The 18,548-nt window shown below is 39.0% G+C and overlaps 1 protein-coding gene across 1 annotated transcript in view; it reads right to left on the bottom strand.

Annotated features, from left to right (window-relative positions):
* Nucleotides 1-18,116, bottom strand: part of LOC147356076 (membrane cofactor protein-like) — a 33,161-nt gene extending 15,045 nt beyond the window's left edge. Inside the window, exons 1-2 of the mRNA XM_086342208.1 lie at nt 17,888-18,116; nt 17,482-17,584 (exon numbers count right to left, since the gene is read on the bottom strand). Coding sequence (XP_086198334.1) covers nt 17,482-17,584; nt 17,888-18,101 — 317 coding nt within the window. The 5' untranslated portion in view covers nt 18,102-18,116. The remainder of the gene's footprint in view (nt 1-17,481; nt 17,585-17,887) is intronic.
* Between the last annotated feature and the right edge of the window lie 432 nt (nt 18,117-18,548).

The raw sequence follows: 18,548 nt of genomic DNA, 5'->3' as shown, positions 1-18,548 counted from the left end.
TGACTTGCTCTATTGCAGTGGTCTGGAACTGAACCTGTAATATCTCCGAGGTATGTCTTCACCTTCCTAGGAGTAGCACAGGAATACTCCTACTTGATGAAATCTTCTCTGATGATTTAAATTCACAATATGCTCTCCTCCTTCTGGAAGTTCACTGTAATGATTGTGAGTGATTCTATGTATTTGATACTACTTCTTACTTACTATTACGCTTTGATGCCTCTCTGTATATGCTGTATTTCTCAAAAAGGATACAACCTCTTTAGGAAGAATCTATGTATTAAACTTTTGGCATTCCTCAAAGTACCTAGCAGGGTCTCTCTCTATAAATACTCACTGAATGTTCCTTTATTTCTAATTGATTAAATTAAATATACCCTATCTGCTTCCAGCTGACTCTTCTACAAGACTCACTCATTGATTCTAGATTATGTTTATTTCTGGTATGATGGCAATTTAAGAGGCATCAGGAATCTGTCTCCCCACCTTGATAACAATTGCACAGGTAGAATCTGCCTGATGTCACTATTTTGGAACTCTGACTTCTGTTGATGGTTTACAATGTCCAGGTGAAGACTTAGGTAAATTGGCTTATTTTGGTCCATTTCAACTCTTACCTTAGCACAGTGGTAGCTACTCATCCTCACCCATAGCCGTGTGGCAGGGTTCTCTGCATGTGTTCCCAGAGCAGCTTACAAGTTACTTGTGGGAGCCAAGGTGTTCAAAAAGAACCCCGTCCTCCAAATATGAGGATCTGTGTTCTTATCACTAATAGCTGCTTCTGATCACAGATAATTAGACAAAGAAACAGGTAGTCACTTTTGACACACCTCCCCCTACTCTTGTAATCCCCTTCTGCCCTGGCTGAAGTAACCTTCAAGGGGCTTAAATATCAAGTGCCCTTTGTTCCCCACTTCCTTTTTAGTTTTCCCCTTATAGGGGCCAGACATTAACTACTAGGACATTCAAAAGCAACTGCACATGCAGGAAAATGAGAAAGTGACAGTGTGTGCCTAGGGGATGGCTCAGGAAAGACCAGAAATATGTCTCAGTTTGTACATCAGGCTGATATTCAGCACAGAGCCATTAATCAACAATTAAAAAAATTAATCCACCTTGCATTTGGTGCTTTGCCTGTGGGGTGGCATCATTGAGAACTTCCTTCTGCAAGGTTGCCCCAAAATATACTGCTGCAAATGATCTCCCACAAGTGTATGCTCACCTAAATCTTCATGCCGCCACCTGCCACAAGAACAAACGTGGCCGTACCAACAAACTGCCTCCAGAAGGAGGTCAAATAATGCCTCTCCACCAGCGCCTACTTTGACTTCACAGAGGCCTCCAGCCTAACCCCCATGGGTAGGCCCTCAGTAATATTTGAAAAACAAAAACAAAATGACTAGCTTAAAGATGTTTAAAGAAGTAAAGGAAGAAATCATGAAGTCAAGAGAATATGTGTGAAACATGGAAATCTCAAACAGGAGGCAGAAGAACTAGAAAGAAAGCTCAAGGAACTTCTGGAGTTGAAAAGCACAATAATGGACTTTAAAAATCCATGGGAGGCACATTTGACCAAAAAGAAGAAAGGATCAGAGAACTCGAATACAGGATGATGGAATTAGTGTCTCTGAGGAACAGAAAGAGTAAAGACTGAAGAAAAATGAACAGAGCCTAAAAAATCTCTGGAACTGTGGAACACCAACAGATTTACCAACATATACAATGTAGGACTCTCAGAAAGACAATGTAGAGAAGACAGCAGAGAGAGAGAGAGAACATTTGAAAAAATAAGGGCAGAAAACTATCCAAATTTGATTAAAGATGTGAATATAAACATGACAAAATCTCAATTCACCCTAAGATGAACTCAAAGAAATCCATAATACTCATGCTTTCAAAAGACAAAGAGAGAATATTGAAAGTTGCAAGAAAGAGAGAGAATAATCACATAGAGAGGATTCTAAACAAGATTATGAAATTTCTCATTAGGAACTCAGAACCCCAAGACAGTGAGAATATATACTCAAAGTACTAAAAGAAAAATAAACAAACAAACAAACAAAAAACAACTATCAAACAAAAATCCTCTATCCAGAAAAAAACTGTTCTTCGAAAGTTATGGAGAAAGTAGGACCTTTCCAGGAATAAAAACGGAGAGACCGTGACCACTAGGTCACTGTTGACCCATACCTTCACTGGAGACTCCTGGACACGCACAGACTTCTGGGGAAAAGAGGTGTGTGTGGTGCTGGCCGTGCTTTGGAACAGAGAACCTGGACATGTCTCAGAATTTCTGACCTTTTAAGAATATTTTGGGTTATAGCTGTTGAACATAACAACAAATGTAATGAACACTCATTCTCATGCTCTTCAGTTCAGTTTAGTCACTCAGTCGTGTCTGACTCTTTGTGACCTCATGAACCGCAGCAAGCCAGGCCTCCCTGTCCATCACCAACTCCGAGTCCACCCAAACCCATGTCCATTGAGTCAGTGATGCCATCCAACCATCCCATCCTCTGTCGTTCCCTTCTCCTCCTGCCCTCAGTCTTTCCCAGCATGAAGGTCTTTTCAAATGAGTCACCTCTTTGCATCAGGTGGCCAAAGTACTGGAGTTTCAGCTTCAACATCAGTCCCTCCAATGAACACCTAGGACTGATCTCCTTTAGGATGGACTGGTTGGATCTCCTTGAAGTCCAAGGGACTCTCAAGAGTCTTCTCCAACACCACAGTTCAAAAGTATCAATTCTTCAGCCCTCAGCCTTCTTTATAGTCCAACTCTCACATCTATACGTGACCACTGGAAAAACCATAGCCTCGACTAGACGGACCTTTGTTGGCAAAGTAATGTCTCTGCTTTTTAATATGCTGCCTAGGTTTGTCATAGCTTTACTTCCAAGGAGTAAATGTCTTTTAATTTCATGGCTGCAATCACCATTACAGTGATTTTGGAGCCCAGAAAAATAAAGTCAGCCACTGTTTCCACTGTTTCCCCATCTGCTTCCCATGAAGTGATGGGACCAAATACCATGATCTTAGTTTTCTGAATGCTGAGCTTTAAGCCAACTTTTTCACTCTCCTCTTTCACTTTCATCAAGAGGTTCTCTAATTCTTCTTCACTTTCTGCTATAAGGGTGGTGTCATCTGCATATCTGAAATTATTGATATTTCTCCCGGCAATCTTGATTCCAGCTTGTGCTTCATCCAGCCCAGTGTTTCTCATGATGTACTCTGCATATAACTTAAATAAGCAGGGTGACAATATACAGCCTTGATGTACTCCTTTTCCTATTTGGAACCAGTCTGTTGTTCCATGTCCAGTTCTAACTGTTGCTTCCTGACCTGCATATAGGTTTCTCAAGAGGCAAGTCAGGTGGTCTGGTATTCCCATCTCTTGAAGAATTTTCCACAGTTTATTGTGATCCACACAGTCAAAGGCTTTGGCATAGTCAATAAAGCAGAAGTAGATGTTTTTCTGGAACTCTCTTGCTTTTTTGATGATCCAGCGGAATTTGGAAATTTGATCTCTGGTTCTTCTGCCTTTTCTAAAACCAGCTTGAACATCTGGAATTTCACGGTTCACGTATTGCTGAAGCCTGGCTTGGAGAATTTTAAGCATTATTTTATTAGCATGTAAGATGAGTGCAATTGTGTGGTAGTTTGAGCATTCTTTGGCATTGCCTTTCTTTGGGATTGGAATGAAAACTAGAAGTGTGATTTATATTTGACTCCAAGATGGCAGAGTAGAAGGATGTGCACTCCTCTTCTCCTCTGAGAACTCCAAAATTACAACTCACTGCTGAACAACCATCAACAGGAGAATGTTGGGTCCCACCAAAAAAAGATACCCCGCATCCAAGGGCAAAGGAGAAACCTAAGTAAGACAATAGGAGGGGTGAAAATGCGTTTAGAATCAAACCCCACACCCACCAAAGATGCTCAGAGGGCTCAAACAAACCTTGTGCACACCAGGACCCAGAGACCTCACAGAGACTGAGCCAGAACTGTGTTTGAGTGTCTCCTGAGGAGGTACGGGTCAGCAGTGGCCTGCTGCAGGGGTAGGGGCTCTGGGTGTAGTAGACCTGGGTATGGCATAAGCCCTCTTGGAGGAGGTCGCTATCAACCCCACCACAGAGCCTCCAGAACTTACATAGGACTGGGGAAACAGGCTCTTGGAGGGCACAAACAAAAGCTTGTGCACACAAGACCCAGGAGAAAGGAGCAGTGACCCCACGAGAGACTGACCCAGACTTGTCCGTGAGTGTTCAGGAGTCTCCAGCAGAAGTGTGGGTCAGCCGTGGACTGCTGCAGTGCTGAGGGCACTGAGTGCAGCAGTGCGTGCATGGGACCTTTGGAAGGAGGTGGCCATTATCCTCATTACCTCCACCATAGTTTGGCCTCAGGTCAAACAACAGGGAGGGAACACAGCCCCACCCATCAACAGAAAATTGGATTAAAAGGTTTACTGAGCATGGCCCCACCCATCAGAACAAGACCCAGTTTCCCCCACAGTCAATCTCTCCCAGCAGGAAGCTTCCACAAGCCTCTTATCCTTCTCCATCAGAGGGGAGACAGAATGAAAACCACAATCACAGAAAACTAACCAATCTGATCACATGGACCACAGCCTTGTCTAATTCAGTGAAACTATGAGCCATGCCATGTAGGGCCACCCAAGACGGACGGGTCATGATGGAGAGTTCTGACAAAACATGGTCCACTGGAGAAGGAAATGGAAAACCACTTAATTATTCTTGCCTTGAGAACCCCATGAACAGTGTGAAAAGGCAAAAAGAGAGGACACTGAAAGATCAACTCCCCAGGCCAGTAGGTGCCCAATATGCTACTGGAGATCAGTGGAGAAATAACTCCAAAGAATGAAGAGATGGAGCCAAAGCAAAAACAACACTCAGTTGTGGATGTGACCGGTGATGGAAGTAAAGTCCAATGCTGTAAAGAGCAATATTGCATAGGAACCTGGAATGTTAGGTCCATGAATCAAGGCAAATTGGAAGTGGTCAAACGGGAGATGGCAAGAGTGAACATCAACATTTCAGGAATCAGCGAACTAAAATGGACTGGATGGATGAATTTAACTTAGATGATCATTATATCTACTACTGTGGGCAAGAATCCCTTAGAAGAAATGGAGTAGCCATTATAGTAAACAAACGAGTCCAAAATGCAGTACATGGATGCAATCTCAGAAATGACAGCATGATCTCTGTTCATTTCCAAGGCAAACCATTCAATATCACAGTAATCCAAGTCTATGCCCTAACCACTAATGCTGAAGAAGCTGAAGTTGAATGGTTCTATGAAGACCTACAAGACCTTCTAGAACTAACACCCAAAAAAGATGTCCTTTTCATTACAGGGGACTGGATGCAAAGGTAGGAAGTCAAGAGATATCTGGAGTAACAGGAAAATTTGGCCTCAGAGTACAAAACAAAGCAGGGCAAAGTCTAATAGAGCTTTGCCAGGAGAACGCACTGGTCATGGCAAACACCCTCTTCCTACAACACAAGAGAAGACTCTACACATGGACATCACCAGATAGTCAATACCAAAATCAGATTGATTATATTCTTTGCAGCCAAAGATGGAGAAGCTCTATACAGTCAGCAAAAACAAGACTGGGAGCTGATTGTGGCTCTGATCATGAACTCCTTATTGCCAAATTCAGACTTAATTTGAAGAAAGTAGGGAAAACCACTAGGCCATTCAGGTATGACCTAAATCAAATCCCTTATGATTATACAGTGGAAGTGACAGATAGATTCAAGGGATCTGATAGACAGAGTGCCTGAAAACTACGGATGGAGGTTCATGACATTGTACAGGTGGCAGGGATCAAGAGCATCTCCAAGAAAAAGAAATGCAAAAAGGCAAAATGATTGTCTGTGGAGGCCTTACAAGTAGCTGAGAAAAGAAAAGATGCAAAAGGCAAAGGAGAAAAGGAAAGATATACCCATCTGAATACAGATTTCCAAAAAATAGAAAGGAGAGATAAGAAAGCCTTCCTCAGTGATCAATGCAAAGAAATAGAGGAAAACAGTAGAATGGGAAAGACTAGAGATCTCTTCAAGAAAATTAGAGATACCAAGGGAACATTTCATTCAAAGATGGGCAAAATAAAGGACAGAAATGGTATGGACCTAATAGAGGCAAAGATATTAAGAAGAGGTGGCAAGAATACACAGAAGAACTATACAAAAAAGATCTTCATGACTCAGATAACCATGATGGTGTGATCACTCACATAGAGCCAGACATCCTGGAATGCAAAGTCAAGTGGGCCTTAGGAAGCATCACTACAAACAAAGCTAGTGGAGGTGATGGAATTCCAGTTGAGCTATTCCAAATCCTAACAGATGATGCTGTGAAAGTGCTGCACTCAATATGCCAGCAAATATGGAAAACTCAGCAGTGGCCACAGGACTGAAAAAGGTCAGTTTTCATTTCAATCCCAAAGAAAGGCAATGCCAAAGAATGCTCAGACTACTGCATAATTGCACTCATCTCACATGCTAGTAAAGTTATGCTCAAAATTTTCCAATTCGGACTTCAACAGTACGTGAACTGTGAGCTTCCAGATGTTCAAGTTGGATTTAGAACTTGAATTTAGAACCAACTCAGAGGAACCAGAGATCAAATTGCCAACATCTGTTGTATCATGATAAAGCTAGAGAGTTCCAGAAAAACATCTACTTCTGCTTTATTGACTATGGTAAAGCCTTTGACTGTGTGGATCATAACAAACTGTGGAAAATTCTTAAAGATATAGGAATACCAGACCACCTGACCTGCCTCCTGAGAAATCTGTATGCAGGTCAAGAAGCAACAGTTAGAACTGGAGATGGAACAATGGACTGGTTCCAAATCAGGAAAGGAGTATGTCAAGGCTGTATATTGTCACCCTGCTTATTTAACTTATATGCAGAAGACTTCAAGAGAAATGCTGGGCTGGATGAAGCACAAGCTGGAATCAAGATTGTGGAGAGAAATAGCAATAACCTCAGTTATGCAGATGACACCACGCTTATGGCAGAAAGCAAAGAAGGATAAAGAGCCTCTTGATGAATTGAAAGAGGAGAGTGAAAAAACTTAAAACTCATCATTCAGAAAACTAAGATCATGGCATCTGGTCCCATCACTTCATGGCAAATAATGGGGAAACAATGGAAACAGTGAAAGACTTTATCTTTTGGGGCTCGAAAATCACTACAGATAGTAACTGCAGCCATGAAATTAAAAGACGCTTGCTCCTTGGAAGGAAAGTTATGACCAACCTAGACAGCATATTAAAAAGCAGAGACATTACTTTGCCAACAAAGGTCCGTCTAGTCAAAGCTATGGTTTTTCCACAGCTATGTGTGAATGTGAGAGTTGGACTATAAAGAAGGCTGAGTGCTGAAGAATTGATGATTTTGAACTATGTTGTTGGAGAGGACTCTTGAGAGTCCCTTGGATTGCAAGGAGATCCAACTAGTCAATCCTAAAGGAAATCAATCCTGAATATTTATTGGAAGGACTGATGCTGAAGCTGAAACTCCAATACTTTGGCCACCTGATGAGTCACTGGCTCATTGGAAAAGACCCTGATTCTGGGAATGATTGAAGGCAGAAGGGTAGGAGAAGGGGATGACAAAGGATGAGATGGTTGAATTGCATCACCGACTCTATGGACATGACTTTGAGTAAGCTCTGGCAGTTGGTGATGGACAGGGAAGTCTGGCATGTTGTAGTCCATGGGTTGCAAAGAGTTGGACACAACTGAGTGACTGAACTTACTGAGACCTCAACTGTAAGAAACACTTAAGGGAGTCTTGCAAGATGAAATAATAGGAAACTAGACAGTAACTCAAATTGTTGTGGAAAAATAAAGATCTCACTAAAAGTAAATTCATAGGCAATTTTAAAAGTTAGCATTGGATTACAGGTGGTTTGCTAGTACAGTTTTTGTAGTTAATTTGGCATTAATTCAACTTGAGTTTCTGTAACTGTAGGAAGTTAAATGTAATCCCAATGGTAACCATAAACAAAATAGCTATAGAATGTACAAAAAAGGAAATAATGCAGAAACTATTCATTTCACTTTAAAAATCAACTAGACACAAAAGAAAAAAGTAATGCTGGAAATTAGGAACAAAAAAGCTAAAAGAAAGCACAGAGAATTAGGTAAAATAAGGCAAGAAAAGTAGCCTTTAAGGCAAGGAAGTAGCCCAGAAAAAGAACTACCTGGAGTGGAGACAAGCAATATACCTTATAAAAAGTTCAAGGTAATGATTATAAGAAAGTTCAAAAAAGTCAGAAGTAGAATGTATGAATATAGTAAGAAATTTAATAAGTGATGAAATATTTTAAAAACCTGAACAGAGCTGAAGAATACAATAGTTGTAATAAAATGACACCAGAAGGATTCAACAGTAGATTACATGATTCAGAACAATGGATCAGCAACTAGAAGATGGAATAGTGGAAATCACTAAAGCTGATGAGAAAAAAAATGGAAAAAAAATGCAGATGGTTTAAGAGCTCTCTGAGACAATATCAAACATACTAAATAATTTGCATCATGGGGCCCCAGAAGAAGAAGAGGGAGAGAAAGAAGCAGAGAATTTAGTTAAAGAACAAATAACTGAAAATTTCCCTAACATCAGAAAGGAAATAGATTTCTAGGTCCAGAAAGCAGAGTCCCAAACACAGTGAACCCAAAGAGACCCACACCAAGATGCATTGCAATGAAACTTGCAGAAATTAAAGATAGAGAGATCTTAAAAGCAGCAAAAGAAAAGCAGCTGGCTGCATATAACAAATTCCCATACGATTATAAGCATTTTCAGAAGAAACTTGAAAATCAAAAGGCAGTAGCATGATAAGGTTAAAGGGATGAAAGCTAAAAATCTATATATAAAAATCCTGTACCTGGCAAAGATATCATTTAGATTTGAAAGAATGTTACAGACAAGCAAAACTAAAAGAATTCAGCACCACTAAATGGGCTTTACAAAAAAATGTTAAATGGATTTTTTTTAAGTAAAAAAGAAAAGACCACAACTAAAAAATATGAAGATTATGAAGGAATTATCTTATTTGTAAAGTGAAACATACAGGAAAGGTAGTAGATAAACCATTTATAAAACTAGTAGGAAGGTTAAAAGACCAAAGTAGTCAAATCATACACACCCACACACACACACACACACACAGGTATAAAATAAGGTAAGGGATGCACAAAACAATGAACTATAAAATATGATGTCAAAAACATCAAACATGAGAGGAGAAGAGTAAAAATAAGTGTAGTTAGAATGCATTTGAACTTAAGAAATCAGCAATGTTAAGCAATCATGAAGTTTTATATAAAAATATCATGATAATCACAAACCAAAAATCTATAATACACACACACACACACAAAAGAAACAAATCCAAACTCAACATTAAAGATACTCATCAAATCACAAAGAAAGATAGCAAAAGAAGAATGAAGGAGAACTGCAGTAACAAATGATTAAGAAAATCATTAACGATTAACGATTAAGTAAATGATTAAGAAAATGACAAAACATGGATACCTACCAATTATTATTTTAAATGTAAAAGAAACAATGGTCAAAAGACATGGAGTGGGCAAAGGGGTAAAAAAGAAGATCTAATGATATGCTGCATCAAAAAGACTCACTTCAGATATAAAGACACAAAGTCTGAAAATGGAGGAATAAAAAAATGTATTCCATGTAAATGGAAAGCAAAAGAAAGTTATAATACAAATACTTATCCCGGACAAAATAGAGTTAAAACAAAGACTGTAGAAGAGACAAAGTAGAACCATACATAATGATCAAGGGATCAGTCCAAGAAGAAGATATCAGATCAGATCAGTCGCTCAGTCGTGTCCGACTCTTTGCGACCCCATGAATCGCAGCACGCCAGGCCTCCTTGTCCATCACCAACTCCCGGAGTTCACTCAGACTCACGTCCATCGAGTCAGTGATGCCACCCAGCCATCTCATCCTCTGTCGTCCCCTTCTCCTCTTGCCCCCAATCCCTCCCAGCATCAGAGTCTTTTCCAATGAGTCAACTCTTCGCATGAGGTGGCCAAAGGACTGGAGTTTCAGCTTTAGCATCATTCCTTCCAAAGAAATCCCAGGGCTGATCTCCTTCAGAATGGACTGGTTGGATCTCCTTGTAGTCCAAGGGACTCTCAAGAGTCTTCTCCAACACCACAGTTCAAAAGCATCAATTCTTCGGTGCTCAGCCTTTTTCACAGTCCAACTCTCACATCCATACATGACCACTGGAAAAACCATAGCCTTGACTAGACGAACCTTTGTTGGCAAAGTAATGTCTCTGCTTTTGAATATGCTATCTAGGTTGGTCCTAACTTTCCTTCCAAGGAGTAAGCGTCTTTTAATTTCATGGCTGCAGTCACCATCTGCAGTGATTTTGGACCCCAGAAAATGGCAATTGTAAATACATATGTATACAATAGACAATCCGCTAAATATATAAGGGAAATATAACAGATACAAAGGGAGAAATTGACAGCAACACAACAATTGAACAGGACTTTAACAACACACATACATCAAAGGACATATAGACAGAAAATCAGTAAGGAAGCACTAGCTTTAAATGATACATTATATCAGATGAACTTAATAAATATGTATGGAACATAGATCCAAAAAGCAAAAGAATATATATTCTTTTGAAGGACACATGGAACTTCCTCCAGGATAGGTCATATTCTAGGCCACAAAACAAGCTTTGGTAAAGAAAATTGAAATCACATCAAGCATTCTTTCTGACAACAAAGACATGGGACCAGAAATCAGCTATAAACACTAACAAGGCTCAACATTATGCTAATAAACAATGAACGGACCACTCATGTAACCAAAGAACAATTTTTTTAAAAACTGGAGACAAATGAAAACAAAAATACAATGACTTAAAGTCTATGAGATGCAGCAAAAGCAGTTCCAGGAGGAAACTTTATAGCAATAGAAGCTTACCTTAGGAAACAAGAAAAATCGCAATTAAACAAACCAACTTATACCTCAAGAAAGTAGGAAATGAAGAACAAACAAAATCAAAAGTTAGTAGAAGGAAAAAAATATCATAAAGATCAAGGCAGAAATAAATGAAATAGAAAAAAAAAAGATGAAAGAAAAAAAGACCTGGTACTTGGAAAACATTTAAAAAAAATGTTAAAACATTAAGTCTGACTCATCAATTTAAAAAAAAAAAGGGTCTAAATCAGTAACATCAGAAATCAAAATGGAAAACTTACAACCAACAGTAAAGAAACAAAGAGGATCATAAAAGGTTACCATGAACAACTATACGGCAATAAAATGAACAGCTAAGAAGAAATGCACAAATTCCTAGAAAGGCACAATCTCCTAAGACTCTACCAGGAAGAAAGAGAAAATATTAACTAATTCATTATCAGTAATGAAATTAAGTCACTAACAAAAAAACTCTCAACAAACAAAAGTCACATGAGGTGACTTCTAACAAACACTGTGAGAAGAGTTGACACTTATCCTTCTCAAACTAACAATATATTGTATAACCCAGGTAATATGGCCAATATTTTATAATAATGATAAATCAAGTCTAATCTATAAAAGTTTTGAATTACATTATTGTACAGGAGATCCAACCAGTCCCATTCTAAAGGAGATCAGTCCTGGGTGTTCTTTGGAAGGAATGATGCTAAAGCTGAAACTCCAGTCCTTTGGCCACCTCATGCGAAGAGCTGACTCGTTGGAAAAGACTCTGATGCTGGGAGGGATTGGGGGCAGGAGGAGAAGGGGACAACAGAGGATGAGATGGCTGGATGGCACCACTGACTCGACAGACGTGAGTTTGAGTGAACTCCGGGAGTTGGTGATGGACAGGGAGGCCTGATGTGCTACGGTTCATGGGGTTGCAAAGAGTCAGACCTGACTGAGTGACTGAACTGAACTGAACCGCTGAAACTAATAGAATACTGCAAACTAACTATGCCTTATTGAATTGAAAGAGAACACCTATCCTTCTGAAACTATTTCAAAAAATTTAAATGAAAGAAACACTTTCAAATGCATTGTAAAAAGCTGGAATCACTCTAATACTTAAGCCAGACAAAGACACCAAAAGAAAATTACAGACCAATATCCTTGATGAACTTAGATACAAAAATGCTTAGTAAAATATTAGCAAATAAATAAAAAAAATACTTTAAAAGGGTCATACACCATGATTAAGTGGGATTTATCTGAGGGGTGCATGTGCTGTGCTTAGTCGCTCTGTCATGTCTGACTCTTTGTGACCCCATGGACTGTCACCCTATAGGTTCCTCTGTCCATGGGGATTCTCCAGGCAAGAATACTGGAGTGTATTAACATGCCCTCCTTCAGGGGATCTCCACCCAGGAATCCAACTGGGGTCTCCTGCATTGCAGGTGGATTCCTTAATAGCTGAGCTACCAGGAAAGCCCTATCAGGGCAGCATGGATGGTTCAAAGTCACAAATCAGTCAATGTGATACACTATAATAACACACTGAAGAATAAAAATCATAGATTATCTCACAGATGCAAAAAGCTTTTAACAGATTCCAGATCCATCTATGATAAAAACTCTCAACAACATGGATATAGAGGGAAGGAAGAAAGCACTGTACGCATGCTCAGGTGTGTCCCACTCTTTGTGACTGTATGGACTGTAGCCAACCAGGCTCACCTGTCCATGGGTTTCTCTAGGCAAGAATACTGGAGTGGGCTGTCATTTCCTTCTTCAGTGTATCTTCCCAACCCAGGGATTGAGCCTTCATCTCCTATGGCTCCTGCATTGAGGCAGATTCTTTACCACTGAACCACCTGGGACATTCCCCATAAAGGGAACATACCTCAGTATAATATAGGTAATATTCAAGATAATATATTACTTAACTTATATGCAGAGTACCTCCTGTGAAATTCCAGGATGGATAAAGCACAAGCTGGAATCAAGATTGCCGGAGAAATATCAACAACCTCAGGTACACGGATGACACCTCCCTTATGGTAGAAAGTGAAGAGGAATTAAAGATCCTCTTGATGAAGGTGAAAGAGGAGAGTGAAAAACCTGGCTTAAAACTCAACATTCAAAAACTGAAGTTCATGGCATCTGGTTCCCTCACTTCATGGCAAATAGATGGAGAAATAACGCAAAGAGTGACGGACTTTATTCTCTTGGGCTCCAAAATCACTGTGGACAGTGACTGCAACCATGAAATTAAAAGATGCTTGCCCCATGGAAGAAAAGCAATGACAAACCTAGACAGTGTATTAAGAAGCAGAGACAGTACTTTGCCAACAAAGGTCCATCTAGTCAAAGCTACAGTTTTTCCAGTAGTCATGTATGGATGTGAGAGCCAGACAATAAAAAAGTCTGAGTGCTGAAGATTTGATACCTTTAAACTGTGATGCTGGAGAAGACTTTTGAGAGTCCCTTGGAGAGCAAGGAGATCAAACTAGTCAATCCTAAGGGAAATAAACCCTAAATATTCATTGGAAGGACTGGTGATGAAGCTGACGCTCTAATACTTTGGTCACCTGATGCGAAAAACTGACTCACTGGAAAAGATCCCGATGCTGGGAAAGATTGAGGGCAGGCGAAGGGGATGACAGAGGATGAGATGGTTGGATGGCATCACTGACTCAATGGACATGAGTTTGAGCAAGCTCGGGAGTTGATGATGGACAGGGAACTCTGGCGTGCTGTAGTCCATGGGGTCGCAAAGAGTTGGAAATGCCTGAGTGACTGAACAGAACTGAATAAATTCAGTAAAGTTGAAGGATAAAAAATTAGTATTCAGAAATCTGTTGTGTTTCTATACACTGAAAAGAAGCTATCAGTAAGATAAATTAATACAACAATCCCATTTATAATTGCATCAAAGGAATAAAGTACCTAGCAATAAACTTAAGAAAGGAAGTAAAAGACCTCTACTTTACTTGGGGTACTGTAATGTACAATGAGAGAAATTGAAGATGACAGAAAAATATGGAAAGATATACCATGCTCATTGATTAGAAGAGTTAAACACTGTTAAAATGATTATATTCATTTTAGTAGGCTAACTAATATGAAGCACAGGCTTCCAAGAGAAATATCAATAACCTCAGATATGCAGATGACACCACCCTTATGGCAGAAAGTGAAGAAGAACTAAAGAGCCTCTTGATGAAAGTGAAAGAGGAGAGTGAAAAGGTTGGCTTAAAACTCGACATTCAGAAAACAAAGATCATGGCATCTTGTCCCATCACTTCATGGGAAATAGATGGGGAAACAGTAGAAACAGTGGCAGACTTTATTTTTTGGGCTCCAAAATCACTGCAGATGGTGACTGCAGCCATAAAATGAAAAGACGCTTGCTCCTTGGAAGAAAAGTTGTAACCAACCTAGACAGCATATTAAAAAGCAGAGATATTACTTTGCAAAGAAAGGTCCATCTAGTCAAAGCTGTGGTTTTTCCAGTGAGAGTTGGACTATAAAGAAATCTGAGTGCTGAAGAACTGATGCTTTTGAACTGTGGTGTTGGAGAAGACTCTTGAGAGTCTCTTGGATAGCAAGGAGATCCAACCAGTCCATCCTAAAGGAAATCAGTCCTGAATATTCATTGGAAGGACTGAGGCTAAAGCTGAAACTCTAATACTTTGGCCACCTAATGCAAAGAACTGACTCATTTGAAAAGACCCTGATGCTGGGAAAGATTGAAGGCAGGAGGAGAAGGGGACGACAGAGGATGAGATGGTTGGATGGCATCACCAACTCAATAGACATGAGTTTGAGTAAACTCTGGGAGCTGATGATGGACAGGGAGGCCTGGCGTGCTGAGGTCCATGGGGTCGAAAGGAGTAGGACATGACTGAGAGAGTGAACTGAACTGAACTAAACTAATATAAAATGATTATATTCATTTAAAGACCCTTCAATAGACTAACTGGATTAAGAACACACACACACACACAATGGACTATAAGTCAGCCATAAAAGCTGGGAAGTCTTGTCATTAGTGACAACATGGATTGGCCTATAGAATATCATGCTAAGTGAGACAAGTCAGACAGAAAAATAGAATATTGCATGATATCGTTTATATTTGCAATTTAAATACAAAGCAAATGAAGAAACAAAAAAACAGAAACTGACTCCGCCCTCAGTTCAGTTCCGTTCAGTCGCTCAGTCGTGTCCGACTCTTTGCGACCCCATGGACTACAGCATGCCAGGCCTCCCCCCATGAACAGTATGAAAAGACTCCAGTTACAAAAAACAAAACAGTGTTTGCCCTGGGAAGGGGTGGAGGGAGAAATTAATTAAATGAGTGATATTAAGAGGTACAAATTTCTAGTTACAAAAGAGATGTTGCAAGGATATAATAGGGAAAATAGTCAATAAAGTGTAATAACCTTGTATGGTGATAAATTGTATCTAGACTTATCATGTTAATCACTTTGAAATGTATAGAAATATCAAATCCCTATCTGATGCACCTGGACTAATTTAGTTTGTATAAACTAGTCTTTAATTAAAAGTAAGAAGAGAGCTCTAAAATAATCAACCTAATGTTACAACTTAAGGGACTAGTGAACAAAGATATACACACAAAACCAGCAGAAAGAAGTAAACAATAAAGATTAGAGCAGAAGGGAAATTAGTAGAGAATACCAATGAATCCAAAAGTTGGTTTTCCAAAAGAGGAAGAAAACGGATATACCCTTAGCTAGATGGACTAAGACAAAAAGGAAGATCAAATTACCTAAATCAGAAATGGAAATGGTGATATTTCCCTTAGTTCTACAGAATTCAAAAATATTGTGAGACTTCTATGAACAATTTTATGACAACAAATGGACAGCCTAGATATAAAAGACAAATTCATGTAAACACAAACTCTACCAAGACTTCATTAAAAAATACAAAATCTGAATTGATTATGACAAGTGAGGAGATTGAATCAGTAATCAAAAATTTCCCAATAATGAAAAAAGTACTGGATCTGATGTCTTCACTGTTTAATTCTGCCAAACATTTAAAAGAGAAGTAATACCAATTCTTAGCTTAAAGTTTTACAAAAATTGAAGAGGAAGGCAGTCTTCTGAATTTATTCTGATACCAGCGTAATAATGACACCAAAGCTAGAATAAGACATTACAAGTAACCAAGCTACAGAACAGTATTCCTTATAAATACTGATGTAAACATCCTCAATGTGATACTAGCAAACAGTTCATCAGCATATAGAAAGGATTAAAAACCATGACCAAGAAGAAATTATTCCTGGAATGCTAGGATGGTTCAACATGAAGATCAATCAATGCAATATATCACATCAGCAGAAGGAAGAGGAAAAACCCACATGATCATCTCAACTGATGAAGAAGAATCATTTGACAAAATTCTACATTTTTCATGATAAAAAATATTCGACAATCTAGGAACAGATGGAAGCTCCTTCAGGGTAATCAATACCATACACGAGAAACACACAGCACAATATCATACTCAGTGGTGACAAACAAAATTTTTCCTCTAAGATGAACAAAGGCAAAGATGCTTAATATTAAGAAAACCTGTTGCATTCCAGTGTATTACATTTTAATTCTAAAATCATATTTTTCAAATAAATGCCCATTATCTCCAATATGTAATATTAAAGGAGCCCTATAGGGGGAAAAAAGCTATTATTAAATGCTCAGTACCTCTTTTTGAGATGTTTCACTCCTTTGTAGCAGCGTCAAAAATAAAGTTTTCCAATTAAGAGATTATGATCAACATTATCATCCAGGCTAAGCAAATCAATTTAGATCCTTAAAACTACAGATTATCTCAAAATAATAGTATCTTTGGTTGACAGTTCTACTTCCTAATTCCATAAGCCCCATTTCAACTCTAAGAATTGGCAATTTTAAATTATTGTCAAGAATAAAGTTACCATGATTACTACATTTTTAATTTATACAATAGGTTTGTTATTACATATAGTAAGTTATATGGGCTTCCCAGGTGATGCTAGTGTTAAAGAATCCCCTTGTCAATGCAGGAGACACAAAAGATGCAGGTTCGATCCCTGTGTTGGGAAGATCCCCTGCAGTAGGAAGTGGCAACCCATCCAGGTATTCTTGCCTGGAAAGCTCCTTGGACAGAGAAGCCTGGCAGAACCCTGGCAGTCCATGGGGTTTCAAAGAGTTGGAAACAACTGAGCGACTGAACACACACATAGTAAGTGTACAGTTTTGCTTTACTTCAATTTAAGCTTCTTTCTAATTACACATTTTTCAGGTCTTCATAAATAATGCAATAATTGTTTGGCTACAAGTACAACTTGTCACATAGAAAACAAAATGAAATCTAGTTTATAGAAATGTTTAAAAAGAGGAGCAAAACAAAAATGGAATTAGTAATACTGAACCTTAGGTTCTGTAATGAGCATCTTACTTACCCTGGATTACAAGAAACGTGAGCCTGTGAACCAAACAGAACACTTCCATTCACGAAGTTAACTTGGCCATTCGCAGGATCTCCTAGATTAGGACATGATTTTCCTAAAAGAAAATATTCAAATATGTTGGTTTATACTAATTTAAAAAATAGATTTAAATCTAATTCAAAAGTCTATATTGCTTGTTTGAATTCATGGGAATCTTATTATTCATTTAACTATTATTTTCTTTCCATATTATATGGCCAAACAAGATTCATATTTACCCAGGTAAACAATTACCAAGAAAAAGATTCCCTGGGGATTTTTCAAAGCCTGAACAAATGCACAGATATCTAAAAACATAGGCACACTAAGATGTGTGTAAATATCCAGCGCTATAAAACATTTTTGTTTGTTTATTTACCTACACAGGCATCCTGGAGAGACGACCATGTATTATTATCTTGACAAACAGCAGATCTGGGGAGAGCAGGAAGCTTGGGCTTGAAACCTAGACGACACTCGTATTGTACACATTCCCCAGGACGATAATTGGGTTTAGGCTCACCTTGGAGCATCATAGTTTTAAATCTTGGTGGATCACCACAAGCCTCTAGGAACAGAGAAAATAAGAACATGCAAGTGAAGTACTTTATCTCTTTCATCTGCCGGGGACTGCAGCCTGGCCTCAGGTAGGCACTACAGAATAGATTCAATGACTGTCCCATGCTTTCCCAGGTGGCTAAGTGGTAAAGAATTGCCTGAGGATGTAGGAGATGCAGGAGATCTGCATCCGATCCCTCAGTTAGGAAGATCCCCAGGAAGAGGAAATGGCAATCCAAAATCCCATGGACAGAGGAGCCTGGCAGGCTATAGTGCATGGGGTCGAAAAGAATTGGACACAATTGAGCACGCATACATGCCCATGCTTTTACCCATGTGGTAATAGTAGCAAAGGATGCGCCTTGCTTACTTTAAATAACCGTCTATGAGCTTTTTTGGTTTGTTGAGGAATAAGGTGAACTTTCTTTCTTTTTTTTTTTTTTTTAAGGTGAACTTTCATTCAACACAATTGAAAAGATAGC

Source organism: Bos grunniens, chromosome 16, assembly GCF_055505025.1.
Source record: "Bos grunniens cultivar Pamir isolate PY7600 chromosome 16, Bosgru_T2T1.0, whole genome shotgun sequence".
Taxonomy (NCBI): Eukaryota; Metazoa; Chordata; class Mammalia; order Artiodactyla; family Bovidae; genus Bos; species Bos grunniens.
The sequence above is the reverse complement of the archived record's forward strand: the minus strand, read 5'-3'. Positions and strand labels throughout refer to the sequence as shown.